Source organism: Jaculus jaculus, chromosome 9 (genome assembly GCF_020740685.1).
Source record: "Jaculus jaculus isolate mJacJac1 chromosome 9, mJacJac1.mat.Y.cur, whole genome shotgun sequence".
Taxonomy (NCBI): domain Eukaryota; kingdom Metazoa; phylum Chordata; class Mammalia; order Rodentia; family Dipodidae; genus Jaculus; species Jaculus jaculus.
The window spans coordinates 114,736,737-114,750,248 of NC_059110.1; the positions used below are offsets into that span (position 1 = coordinate 114,736,737).

At 52.6% G+C, this 13,512-nt stretch overlaps 1 protein-coding gene across 6 annotated transcripts in view; it reads left to right on the plus strand.

Annotated features, from left to right (window-relative positions):
- Atp6v0a1 (ATPase H+ transporting V0 subunit a1) overlaps positions 1-10,196 on the plus strand; it is a 74,311-nt gene extending 64,115 nt beyond the window's left edge. For all 6 annotated transcript variants that reach the window (XM_045158099.1, XM_004655359.2, XM_045158101.1 and 3 more), the window contains 3 exons: positions 969-1,086; positions 1,397-1,568; positions 8,883-10,196. In XM_045158099.1, coding sequence (XP_045014034.1) covers positions 969-1,086; positions 1,397-1,568; positions 8,883-8,976 — 384 coding nt within the window. In that variant the 3' untranslated portion in view covers positions 8,977-10,196. The remainder of the gene's footprint in view (positions 1-968; positions 1,087-1,396; positions 1,569-8,882) is intronic.
- The last annotated feature ends 3,316 nt before the right edge of the window (positions 10,197-13,512 follow it).

Consider the following 13,512-nt stretch of genomic DNA (forward strand, 5'->3'; position numbering starts at 1 on the left):
TTAGTCTTCTGCAAGTCGCTTCTAGCCTGAGAGTGCGTTTGTGGAACACCCTGCCTGCCCTTGCTGCCACGTTCTGAGTGCTTCAGTCTCTGGTCAGCGTCACCACAAGGTGGGAACCAGCTGGGCTGGGTCTACTGGCATGTCCTTGTCATCAGACTCATCTCAAGTATGTGCCCTTGATGCAGCCCGTACTCCGCTCTGGAGCTCACAGATCAGTAGGGAGGGAAAATACATGTGTTGAGAAGAATCTATGGGGTCCATAGAGAGCCCACTATAGCAGTGCACACCTGAAATCCTAGCAGGAAGGACGCTAAGGCTAAGGGTTTCAAGTTCAAGGCCAGTCTGAAACTACATAGTGAGACTACATAATGAATTACAGGTCAGCCTGAGCTAGAGCAAGACCCTGCCTCAGAAAAAAAAAGGCATGGGTGGGAGTGGCCAGTGAGATGGGTCAGTGGATAGAGTGCCTGCCATGTCAGCGTGGAAACCTGGGTTCTTACTCAACACCCACATTTGAAAACCTGGGTGCGGAGTCGTGTGCCTGTCGTCCCAGCCCTGAGAAAATAAAGGAGGACCTGCAACATGCTTCCTGGCTAGTCTAGCCAAGTCCACAAACTCTAGGTTTTACAGCCCCAAAAATCAGGTGGAAATCACCTGATGTATACCTGTGATCTGCACATACATGCAGCAACTCACATGTAAACATGCATGCACACCACCCACAAAGTAGAACACACAGGCATTGATGGAGTGCAGTACGTCCTAGTTTGCAAATAGGACAGCAAGGATTCTGGGGAAGGCATTGCTGCAGTCACCCCCTGATGTCAGCACCAGGTACCCGACACCCTCCACAGGTGAAACTCCTTAGACATAGTCTCCTGCGTTGGCTGGGTCTCAAGAGGTGCCTCAGAGCTCCTGCACACTGCCCTCCTAGCCTGATACCTTCTCTCTGGTTTCCCCCACGGCAGTTTGACTTTGCGGACACGATGGTCCACCAGGCCATCCACACCATCGAGTACTGCCTGGGCTGCATCTCCAACACTGCCTCCTACCTGCGGCTCTGGGCGCTGAGCCTCGCTCACGCACGTGAGTATTTCCTCTCCAGCCCAGAGCTGCAGGCTTCTTGGGGAAACTTTCTCAGACAATGAGAAGCATCTCCAGCATGGAAAGCTCATCAAGGGTCTGTAGTTAGCCCCGCTCCCAAGTCTGGGGGGGAATGGACGCTCCTAGGATCATCAGCACTTAGGCCAGGTTAGCTGTGCACGATGATCCCACCAGAACCGCAGGCGTGCGGGGTGCCAGGAACCCTCCAGGTGAGGGGTGGCCGAGGAAAGTGCAAGGCCTGCAGCCGCCTCTTGCCAAACTGAACTGGGCCTTGTGTTTCCTCCCTCCCCAGAGCTCTCGGAGGTGCTTTGGACCATGGTGATCCACACCGGCCTGAGTGTGAAGAGCTTGGCCGGGGGCCTGGCTCTGTTCTTCGTCTTCGCTGCTTTCGCCACCCTGACCGTGGCCATCTTGCTGATCATGGAGGGCCTGTCGGCCTTCCTGCACGCACTGCGGCTGCACTGGTGAGGGCAGCGGGTTAAGGGGGTCGTGGGCCACCAGCAGTGGATAGCTCTCCTTCACGGAGCCTGTCCTCTGCAAGGAGGGAGCTGGTGCTGAGCCTTGGAGAAAGGCCAGCTCACCTTTTCCTGGGTTCCAGGAAAGGCTCCCATTCCCTGTCACTAGCATTCTCCAGAGCTGCTGGTGTGTCGGAGTATTTGTGTGTGTGTGTGTTTGTGTGTGTATGCATGAATGCGTGCTTGCGTATTGCACATGTGTGTGGAGGCAAGAGAAGGACCTCAGCGTCCTTCCATAGTGCTTCTGTGTTTTATGTCCCTGAGACACGGCGTGCTTTCCTGGATGGAGTGGCTGGCCAGTGAGCCCCAGCAGCCCTCCTGGCTCTCCTCTGCGCTGGGTTCACTTGCGCATGGCCACGCCCGGCCTTTTTACGTGACTGCTGGGGAGCTTGTGCAGCCGTGCTCTTCCTCACTGAGCCACCCCAGCCCTGATTTGGTTTTGCTTGTTTTTCTTTCTTTGTTAAAAATTTATTTATTTATTTATTTACTTGAGAAAGAGACAAAGAAGCAGGTAGAGAATGGGCGCATCAGGGCCTTCAGCCACTGCAAATCAACTCCAGACAAAGCACCATCTTGTGCATCTAGCTTACATGGGAATTGAGGGATTGAACCCATGTCCTTATGCTTTGCAGGTACACACCTTAACCACTAAGCCATCTGTCCAGCCTTCATTTATTTATTTATTTATTTATTTATTTAAGACAGGCTCTCACTATATTGCCAGGCCGCCTTCAGACTCCTGCTTTAGTCTCTCAAGTGTTGAGCTTACAGGTGGAGCCAGGCATGGTGGCGCACACCTTTAATCCCAGCACTGGGGAAGCAGAGGTAGGAGGATCGCTGTGAGTTCAAGGCCAACCTGAGACTACATAGTGAATTCCAGGTCAGCCTGGGCTAGAGTGAGGCCCTACCTCAAAAAGAAAAAAATAAATAAATAACAAAAAAGAAAAAAAGGAAAAGAAAAGAAAAAAGAAACAGGATAGCCAGTTTATCTGAATTTCAGATAAACCAAATTATTTTTTCAGTATGAGTGGTTCCCACATGTGCATGGAACATACTTCCACTAAAACCCAGGAAGCGTGTATTTTATCTGGTGACTCATCCTCAAACTCTTTCCCTTTCTGTCTCCATTGACTCTTTTGTGTTGTGATTCTCCCCCAGCTTCCCTAGAAGCTCTGGATCTTGTCCCCAGAGGGACACTCACACCTCTCCCCTCTCCCCCACACTGTATCATAGATGAAGGGATCTTGAACTCACGGATCCTCAGAAATCCCTACACGACCTGTGTGTGGCCTTAGTGATCACAGAGCTTTAAACATCTCTCCTCATTCTCTAGTATCTGATCCTAGGGAGATTCTTCCCCATCCCCTTGTTTTTCGAGGTCGGGTCTCGCACTAGCCCAGGCTGACCTGGGATTCACTATGTGTCTCAGGCTGGCCTCGAACTCACAGTGATCCTCCCACCTCTGCCTCCCAAGTGCTGGGATTAGAGGTGTGCGTGTGCGCCACCACACCTGGCCTGTCCCCTTATTTTATGTACTGTCTGGGCTGCTGCTGAGCTGCCTCACTGGTGTTGGTGGTGGTACCAAACTACAGGAGAGAGAGCACAGTAAGAGTGAATTGCAGCAGGGAATAGTCTTCCCCCAGAGCACTCTAAAAGGGCCCTGCCATGTCAGATGAGGCTGTTTTCCTTGGCCTGGCCTGGCCTCCCTCTTGGCTCCTCTCCTCACACCCTGTGCATTTGTTTACTGGAGAGCCCGGGAGGCTGGGAGTGTTGCGTGCTTCAGACTGCTGCCTGGGCACCCTGTTCCCAGCTTATCGGCCAACTCTCCCCAGCACACTTCCTCGGCCACTCAGGGTGAGGGAATGTCTGTGTAACCAGCCCAGGGTGACTCACTTTTTCTTGCCCCCTTGGCTTCCTTACTTTCCTGTTAACATCTCTTGTCTCCTGAGCCGTGGGCTTGAGGTAAGAGTGACCAGCCCACCTGGATTCTGAATTCTAGCCTGTGTTGAAGGCTGGCTGCCTCCTCTCTGGGAAAGGTGCGAACAAGTCACTGTTGGAAATGAACCATCAGGTAGAGTGGCGAGGCAGGAGGAAGGTTGCCCATGCTTGGGCACAGAGTGAACTTCCAGAGTGGACAGAGCCAGTTCTGGGTGCTATGTGTTGGGTTTTCTTTTCTTTTCTTTTTTTAAATTTATTTGAGGGACAGAGGAAAAAGAGACAGAGAGAGAAAGAGAGAGAGAGAGAATGGGCACACCAGAGCTTCCAACTGCTGCAAATTCCAGACATATGCACCACCTTGTGCACCTGGCTTATGTGGGTCCTGGGGAATTGAACCTGGGTCCTTTGGCTTTTCAGGCAAGTGCTTTAACTGCTGTGGCATCTCTCCAGCCCATGCTATGTGCTATTAACAGATGAGTCACTTCTTCCTAATGCTCCCCTTTGGCCTCCAAGTGAAGGTGTCTTCCTCCATTCTTCCCAACAAACATGAGGAGTTGTAATGATGGAGGAGCAAGCTTCTGAGAGAAACTAGCCTGGGTTTGAGTTCCAGCCCTACCATGGTGTGAGAGTGACCCCGACAGAGCACCCTCTCTCTGAACCTACCTTTGTCCCACAAAGAAAGCGAAGACAGTATCTACATGACAAGTTTACTGTGAGCAAGTAGGAAGAAACGCGCTCACCAGTGTCGGTCACAGCGCCCTGACATAAACAGACGTGGCTACTCTGCCAGGTAGAGAGGAGCTTGCCCCATAACCAGCCTAGTTTTACCCTAGCAGAGGGGAGCAGACATGATCCCAATGCCCCTTGGGGTACAGCTTACAAGGAACAAAGTCAAGTAAATTTCTCACTTTTGTTTATTTGACTGTTTAGTACTATGAGTATTGGGTAGAAACAGTGGAACCCTCCTCAGCGAATCTGGATCCTGGGTTAGAAGGGATTGGTGGCATCACCCTGCCACTAAAAAATAATTTAAAAAAAAAATTGGTGCGTGTCTGCCCCCTCATGGCCAAGAAGCAGATGTGCAGCGTGGGCTGCAGGAGGAGCCCAGAGCTGTGGGCTCCCTGGTGAGCAGAGGGAACAGCAAAAAGTGGCCCAGGGATACTGCTGCTGTTTTCCTGGCATAGAACCACAGGTGTCTTCACCCCCAGTGTTTCCAGACTTGAAGGCCACCTTTTGCTAACATAAGCCATGGTCTTAAAAAGGGGTTGACATTTGAGAACATAATGAGCAGACTCTAACCTACATATCTGTCTCCTAACTTGTGTCTCTCTTCCTTTCAGCTGCCATGGAAAGTGTGTTTAACTTTCCTGCCCACCATAATTAGGCGTGTTTTCTTCCCTAGAGACAGTAGGAAGCAGGGATCTGATTATAACTGTGGGCATCAAGGAACCTGATGCCTTTGTATCTAGCACATTCCATCTGTGTGTCAATGTTCACATTTGTGTACTCACAGATCAGTTGTTGGTAATGGAGCAGAATTGGAGAGCAGCTGTAAGGAGCATGAGGCTGAGGGCGTGGCGGGCGCAGAAGCAAGAACCTTGGAATGAGGCTCCAGCGGGCAGCCGGTGCTGCCCTCGCGTTTGAGCTGTCAGACGGGTGTGCGTTCCTCAGCGCAGAGGAGAGGCAGAGATGCAGCTCAGCTCAGAAGCAGCAGCTCCAGCTGCTTCCATCGCTCCCTGCCAGGAAGGGGAGAAGCCCAGAACTCCTGACTTCTGCCTTCTCCCAGGCAAGGAAGCAGGTTTCCTGGTACATGGCAGGAGTGAGCTCTCTTGATCTCTCAGTTTCTCTGGTTTACTGAGTGGCCTTTTCCAAGAGCTGGAGTTGGAAGAGGTAGCAGAGAAGCCCATGTGACTTCCTTAAGCTGTACTCAGAGCACTTGGATTCTAGGTGATTTTTTTGGCTTGCGAGGTAGAGTCTCACTCTAGCCCAGGCTGACCTGGAATTCACCATGTAGTCTCAGGGTGGCCTCAAACTCCCAGTGGTCCTCCTACTTCTGCCTCCCAAGTGCTAGGATTAAAGGCATGCACCACCATGCCTGACTATAGCTGTATTTTTTAAATATTTTATTTTTATTTGTTCATTTGATGAGAGAGAAAGGGAGGGAGAAAGAGAATGAGTGTGCCAGGGCCTCTAGCCGCTGCAAACAAACTCCAGACGCACATGCCACCATGTACATCTAGCTTATGTGAGTACTGAGTGGGAATAGAACCAGGGTCCTTAGGCTTTGCAGGTAAATGCCTTAACCACTAAGCTCTCTCTAGCCCTCTAAGTGCATTTTATTTTTTTATTTTTTATTTTATTTTTTGGTTTTTTTCGAGGTAGGGTCTCATTCTAGCTCAGGCTGACCTGGAATTCACTATGTTTTCTCAGGGTGGCCTCGAACTCATGGTGATCATCCTTCTTCTGCCTTCTGAGTGCTGGGATTAAAGGTGTGCGCCACCATGCCCAGCCTTCTAGGTGCATTTTAGTAGCTTGGGTACAACAGTGCCCCCGAGGTTCCTTGGACTGAGCAATGCAGCGGCCTGTAATGAGAGAAGAGCTTGCAGGGCCTTCTCACAGAGGACTTTGTGTTCACTTTCTCAGGAAGTGTACGTTTCCATGGTTCAGGGGAAGAGGGTGGGGAGTCCAAAAGGAAACTTGTTTTCCAGCTCAGTCCTGGAGCATAAGCTTGAGGACTCCTGGGATGCAGGATGAAGTTGAGTCGACCCCAGATAGATGGATCCAGGATGTTGGGCTCAGTGGTAGAGCGCTTGTCTGGTATGTAGCACTGTGGAACAATAAATTTAAAAATACCCAAGATGGCCGGGCATGGCGGTGCACGCCTTTAATCCCAGCACTCGGGAGGCAGAGGTAGGAGGATTGCCGTGAGTTCAAGGCCACCCTGAGACTACATAGTGAATTCCAGATTCCAGGTCAGCCTGGGCTAGAGTGAAACCCTACCTCGGAAGAAGAAGAAAAAAAAAAAAAAAAAACCAAGATGCCCCTGGTTGTGAGACCCCCTCAAGTCTCCAGCCTCAAGAAGCATCTGGTGTGAGGGCCAGCATCAAAGGGACCCCCCCCAATCTGCCCACACAACTGAAATATGTGCCCCATCCTAGACATATGTCCCCTTTTCTTCCTTGCCAGGCCCTATGGGTGTATGAGGGAAGCAGGGGCTTGCTGAGAGGTATGGTGATCCCACAACCATAGGAGAGAAAAGCTACTCCATTTGCCTTGGTCAGAAATTAGAACTATTTATTGGATTAGCCAGCAAGGGGGCTAGAGTTCTGGGTGCTGTATTAGAATCGGAGGTCAGCATATTCCACCAATGATGACATGTGCCCTTAGCTCGTGAGCTGGGACACCATAGTGATACTATTTGGTTATGTACTGAGAAATGAAGAGATATATGTAAATGTTTTCAGTTGTTCAGGAGTGCCCATGGCATATGTGAGCACCCCATCCCGAACACGAGCCTGCAGACCAAGGGGAGAGAGGAGCAGGAATCAAGCCATTTCACCCCTCTAGAGGCGCCTCCGTAGCTGGAACTTGCAAAAATACTTCCAGAGGTGTTGGGGTGCGTCCAAGCCTTGGAACTGCGCTTGCAATAAGCCTATGACCAGCTTCAGCCAGAGCTCCATTGCACTCCCCTCCCTGACCCCTCCTTTCTGGGGTCGGGGCTCTTTGAGGCCTTGACCCAGCCCCTGTGGAATATGGAGGGAGACACAGTGTATACTCATTCCTGCACACACACAAAATTTTTTTGACTTTTTTTTTTTTTTTTCCTCCTTGAGACAGGGTCTCATGGATCCCAAGCTGGCCTTGTACTTGCTATGTAGCCAAGAATGACCTGAAACTTCTGATCCTCCCCCTGCCTAACACCCCAGTGCTGGGGTTACAGTGTGTGCCACCATGCCCAGCTCATGTCCAGTTCATGTGGTGCTGGGGGTCAGACACAGAGCTGAATTCATGCATGTGAATAACCAGGCAGCCTGCCGGCTGAGCTGCATCCCCAGTCCTGCACAGAAATTTCTTCTTCTTTCTTAGCTGAGCAGGTAGAGCCAGTAGCTCTGCCACTGTGGCCTCAGCCAGCACATCAGGGCTGACAGGGACCTCTGGGACCCTCCAGTTGCCGCTGGCCACCTCTCCCCTCCCGTTCCCTAGTTCCTGCCTTCTCAAGTTTGAAAGGTAGAAATCCTGACTGAAGCTGAAGGTGAGAAATCCAGCTAGAGGGTTCTGCCTTGGTCACCTGTGCCCTAGAGTCCACCACAGCTCCATCCCTGCCTGGTCCTCCAAGGACTGTGGCACCCCAAGGGTCACAGTGCCCAGTGGAAACTACGTCTCAGGGCAGCTGGCCTGGCTTTTTTCTCCTCCGAATCCTGCATGTTTCTGCCCATATTTGGCGGTGGTTTGGCGGCTGGGCAGCCCTCCAGAGGAGGGTGCCGGAGGAAGCAGCTAGGCGGGCCTGCTCCTCCCTTCTTCCTGCCCCTCCGAGTTGGAAAGGGCCCCAAGGAGACCAGCAGTGGATGGATGCCGAACTGCCTGGGAAGGGAGTTAAGGCCCTGTTTGTCCTGTTAGTCCCCAGAGGAGAATTCTCTCTCAGATGTTTTTGTGCTTGGAGAATATTTTTGCCATTGCTCTGAGGAGACTTCCCCTCCTGACTTCCCCCGCTTCCCTAGGAATTTCCTCCCCGAAGATGACTGCCTTCAGCATTCACTTACAAGCCCCCTTCTCCTTCCTACCCCCAAGGAACCACTCAAGATTCCTTTCAGGGGCTTCCCCAGAGAGAGAGGCTGTGTCAGTTCCTACCTGCAGGGTATTTGGGGGCTGATGCACTGCCCTGCTGCCGGAGACATGCATGCCTCCACAGAGCTTGCCTGTGTGTATGCGTGTGCAGGAGGGTGTGCGTGCTTTCCACACTCGTCCAGCTGTCCTCTGCGTGCTGCTGTCGTGGGCAGGTGTGGGCTTGGAGAGCAGCCCCCCAGCCGCTGGCAGCACGCTGAGAAGGGGACTTTCCTAAGCTCGCCCAGGACAGTGGGGCTTGGGAGAAGGTCGGTGCAGGGCATTTTCCTGATCCAGTTGGAGTGTGAAAAGCTTCAAAGGATCTCTCTGAGCCAGGCATGCCAGTATGCGCGTAGTCCCAGCTACTCTGGTAGGAGGCAGGAGGATCACTTGAGCCCAGGAGTTCAGGACCAGCCTGGGCAACATAGTGAGATCCTGCCTCAGCTTTTTTGTTTGTTTGTTTACCCCTCATGGAATAATGACTTTCCTCTTCCCTCTTTCCAGGGTTGAATTCCAGAATAAATTCTACAGTGGGACCGGTTTCAAGTTCCTCCCCTTCTCCTTCGAGCACATTCGGGAGGGGAAGTTTGAGGAGTGAGCCCCAGCTCCCTCCCTGCCTTCCGCGGGCGATTGTGTTCCTTTTGCCTGTGGGTCGTGAGTCCTGGGCACCAGGGCATTGTGCCGTCCCTGCCCCAGCAGATAGAGCTGGCCCTCCCTGCGTCTCCCAGCCTTGTGTGTAGTGTGCACATTTCCTAGAGAGAAACTGCCTCGGACTGACACTTGTCCTCCCAGCCTCTAGCCAGCCAGCCCTGCTCTGCCCCCTGCTGGTGAGCCAGCCCAGCCCCACAAAGCCCACTCCCAGTTCCCAGAGGGGAGTACTGGTTTTCTCCCAGAAGGGGAAGCTTTTGATGAAACACCGCCAGAAGATGGTGTCTTTATGCCTCCGTTCCCATCCCCCTCCAGTGACAGCTCATCAGGAATTCAGCTGGCCCCATGTGGCCCATCATGACTGACTCCTTGTCATCCCAAGGGTCCCAGGACACCCAGCGCTACCCTTCTAACCACCAAGCTCCTGCTCTGTCCGCACCCAGCACAGCATGGCACCCTTGGGAGTGCACGGGTGTGACCAGCTTGTAGGGCTTCCCTCCCTGGGATTCACAGGTGCCCAGGCTGTGTGTGGGCCCCAACCAGCAGCTTGCCCTGGAGCAGAGTTTCAAGTGGGTGCTCTCCTGGTGCAACCCTGTGCCCTTCCCCTCCTGATCATGGTGTCTTGAAGCTGTGGCCACAGGCTCGCTCTGCCGGCAGGCCAGCCTTGATCTGCCCACCTCTCCCCTCCCCATCTCACGCTGACCGCAGCTCTCAGGAGTGGTGTCCTGGGCAGGGAAGATCAGCATCATTTACAGTTTGGCGGTGACTGGTGGGGACTGTGTGGTAAGAGTTGCACAGCCCGCCTCCCACCCCCACCCCCGCCCCCGCCCCCACCCCTTCACCAGCCACTCCCGGCAGTGGATCTTAGGCCCTCTGAATCATGTGCCGACTCCCTTGCGGAGGAGAAACCCTCCTCCTACTCTGACACCCCTGAGAGCTGTTCACCCACCCACCCAGGTGGGGCTGGCCCTGGCATAACTACCCTGCCTGGCCCACTGTGACCCGACCCAACCTTGTGCAGAGTCCCCTCTCCCCTTGTGCCTGGTCTGTGCAGTGATCTTTGCTCTGTTTCCAGTAGGGCTGAAAGCAGAGTTCTTTGTCAAGGACCCTGTCCCAAGGCCCCTCTATCCAGACATTCCTATGCTGAATAAAGTGTGGTTGACCCTCCCAGGGGGCTGCCTGGTTCTGTGCTTGGCCCTTGTAAGTCCCCGGTGCCCCACCCCCTCCTCCTGCTTTTCTTTCTGATCAGACGCCACAGCTGCTGTGGCCCTGGCTGGGTAGATAGTTGTGAAATTCTCCCCTTATCTCAAGTTTCCCAGGCGCCCTCCGACTCCTGTGAGCCAAGGCAGCTTTGCAGACACTGCCCGACTGCCTGGGCACCGGTCTTCCCCTCCCCTCCCTGCCTGTGCATCCCAACAAGCAGGGAAGGGCCGGGGGTGTCTGTCCTCCCTCCACCCGCTCTGCTCCAAGCATGTTCTCCAGGGCGCAGAGGCCTCTTTTGCGTCCCATTGCCCTTGCTGTAAGCAGAGGCTTGGCTGGCTCTCCAGGGCAGTTGAAGAGTGTGAGGTGCTGAGGTAGGCAGGCGATGGGCCAAAGAGCTAGCAGACAGCGCAGGGAGGCAGCTGGGCAGGGACGGTGCCCGCGCCCCGCCAGGCATATGCGTTCTTTCTCTGTGCCCACTCCCTCTTGGTGCTAAGGCTGCACGGGAATATAAGGAGGGCCTGGGACACCCTGTTCATTCTGCGTTCCTCATCCCAACCTAGCCTAAAGCCCAACATGACCTGCCCCTTGAGCTCCCCACCCAACCTGGTCCCTCAAATAAAAGGCTTAGAGGAAATTCAAACTGATAAACTTTCAGCCTCTGCAGTGTTACCTACTCAGAAAGGAAATCCTAATCAGAATTGACATTTAGAATCAGTGGACAGAATTGAGAGTCCAGGAAGTCCTAACTTATAGTCAGTGACTCTTAAGACAAAGGGTCCAAGATAATTCTATGAGGAGAAAACTGTATTTTCAAGATGGGAATGATGGTATACATCTGCAATACCCCTAGGGAGACACAAACATGTGTCTTCACCCCAAAAAGGGGTCAGGTGGCAGACCGAAGTACGATTGCACCAATACCAGTACAGTGAACCCGTGAGTTTGTTGGGGTTGCCTACAGAGCATGGAGAGAGGCTGCATACAGGAACGTGGGGCTCCCGAAGCAGGCACTTCGATGGGGCTCTCTGTGTCAAGTTACTCCTCTGATGCTGCTCCCTCAGCCTCAAGATAAGGGCTTCAGAAAATGGGGACCCCAGAGCAGCCGCACCACCCATAAGTCTCATCCTACCCTGAGTGATGACTTCAGAGCTCCTTGTCCCTGTCCAGGACTACGGGGACCCCAAAACAGCACTTCAGTGGAGCTTACTGCGTCAGGATTCTTCCTCAGTTTTGGGGTGAGGGCTTAGTTACAAAACATGGAGACTCCAAAGAAACCACTTGGATGGAGCTCATGGTTCTTGATCCAAAGGATCCAAAGCCAAAGGATCCAGTTTCGATTCCCCAGGACCCACATAAGCCAGATGCATAAAGTTTGCAGCAGCTAGAGGTCCTGGTATGCCCTTTCCCTCCCTCCCTCTCTCTCTCTCTCTCTCTCTCTCTCTCTCTCTCTCTCTCTGCCTCTTTATCTCTGTCAAATAAATAAATACAATTTTTTTAAAGACTGGTGGTCGTCAGAGGCGAAATTCTGGCTGGGGCTGAGGGAGACAGTTAAAAGTGGGGGGTGACTGCATAATTCTTTTTTTTTTTTTTTTTTTTTTAGCGGTAGGGTTTCACGCTAACCCGCACTGATCTGGAATTCACTATATAGCCTCCGTGGCCTCGAACTCACAGCAATCCTCCTACCTCTGCCTCCTGAGTGCTGGGATTAAAGGCGTGCGTCACCACACCCGGCCGTAGTTCTGTGAATATTCAATTCACAGACCCATAGCGCTGGCTAGCCTCATTCTTGCTTTTCAGATCACACGGGTCTCAAATTTGGAGCAGGTCCTCTTGCCTCTGCCTTCCAAGTGCTGGGGCTACAGGCATGCTCCACGACTTCCTGCTGTAGTGTACATTTTGGGGGTCAGAAGGGTGGAACCCAGGGCTTTGTGCACGCTAGGCAAGCGCGCTACTGCTGAGCTGTGTCACCAGCTACACTGGACTGGTAGACTTTTTGATCTATAATCTCGGTAAACTGGGAGGAGGGAGCTCCTAAGCCTCTTTCTTGGCGAAGAAATTCCTTCCTCATCTGGCTGCTGAGATGGGGAGGGAAAGCAGGACCCATGGGTCCTTGGCTGGACTGAGTTCTCACAATCCAGTAGCCAGCTTCCAGCCAGCTGAAGATGGGTTGGCCAGAAACTGGGCCAGAGTGTGTGGAAAGTCCCAGAGTCCTGGGCTGGGAGTGGGACAGAAAGGTTCCTTTGTACCTGCTTTTAAGGGGCGCTTCCCTGACACCCTCTGGACATGTGCTGCATGGAGGGAGTCTGTGCCCCTGTTCAGGGGTTAGCTGACAATCTTGAGGGCCTAGAACCAGTGTGGAAGAGGGTTGACCACAGGCCTGCTGGATGTGCAGGGTCCATAGAAATGGGGACCATCCCGTCATCACCCTCGTTGGGTAGGACTTTACTTCTTTCCCCACAGGAGCTGCGGTAGAAGGAATTGCAGTCCTTCCATTCAGGCAGTGACCGGGTCTGGGGCAATGACCTCCCACCTACCTAAGGCATGTGCTCAGTGTGTGCTGCCTCCTGGTGGCCACACAGGGAGAGACTCATTCCTCAGGCCAAGTGGGCTAGGAGACTAGTCTGGCCAGTGGATGTCAGGGCAGAAAGAAGGAATCCTGGGCGTGCTCAGGCAGAAGGGGAAGGCTGGGTGAGATGGAGAGCAAGCTGAGAAACTGGCTAATTTGTTTTACACATTAGTTGAAAGTATAAAAGGCTAGGTGTAGTGGTACTCACTTTTTTAATTAATTAACCTTTTTATGAACAAGTTCCATGACTGTAAACAATATCCCATGGTAATACCCTCCCTCCCTTCCACCACTTTCCCCTTTGAAACTTCATTCTCTGTCATATCCCCTCCCCCTCTCAATCAGTCTCTCTTTTATTTTGATGTCATGATCTTTTCCTCCTATTATGATGGTCTTGTGTAGGTAGTGTCAGTGAGATCATGGATATCCGGGCCATTTTGTGTCTGGGAGGAGCACGTTGTAAGGAGTCCTACCCTTCCTTTGGCTCTTACATTCTTTCCACCACCTCTTCCGCAATAGACCCTGAGCCTTGGGAGGTGTGATAGAGATATTGCAGTGCTGAGCACTCCTCTGTCACTTCTTCCCAGCACCATGATACCTTCTGGGTAGTTCCAAGGTCACTGCCATCTGAAAAGAGAAGATTCTGTACCACAAATGAGAGTAGCATTAACATAAGGGTGTGAACATTAAGAGAAGTGCTTACCGGGCAGTTTGATA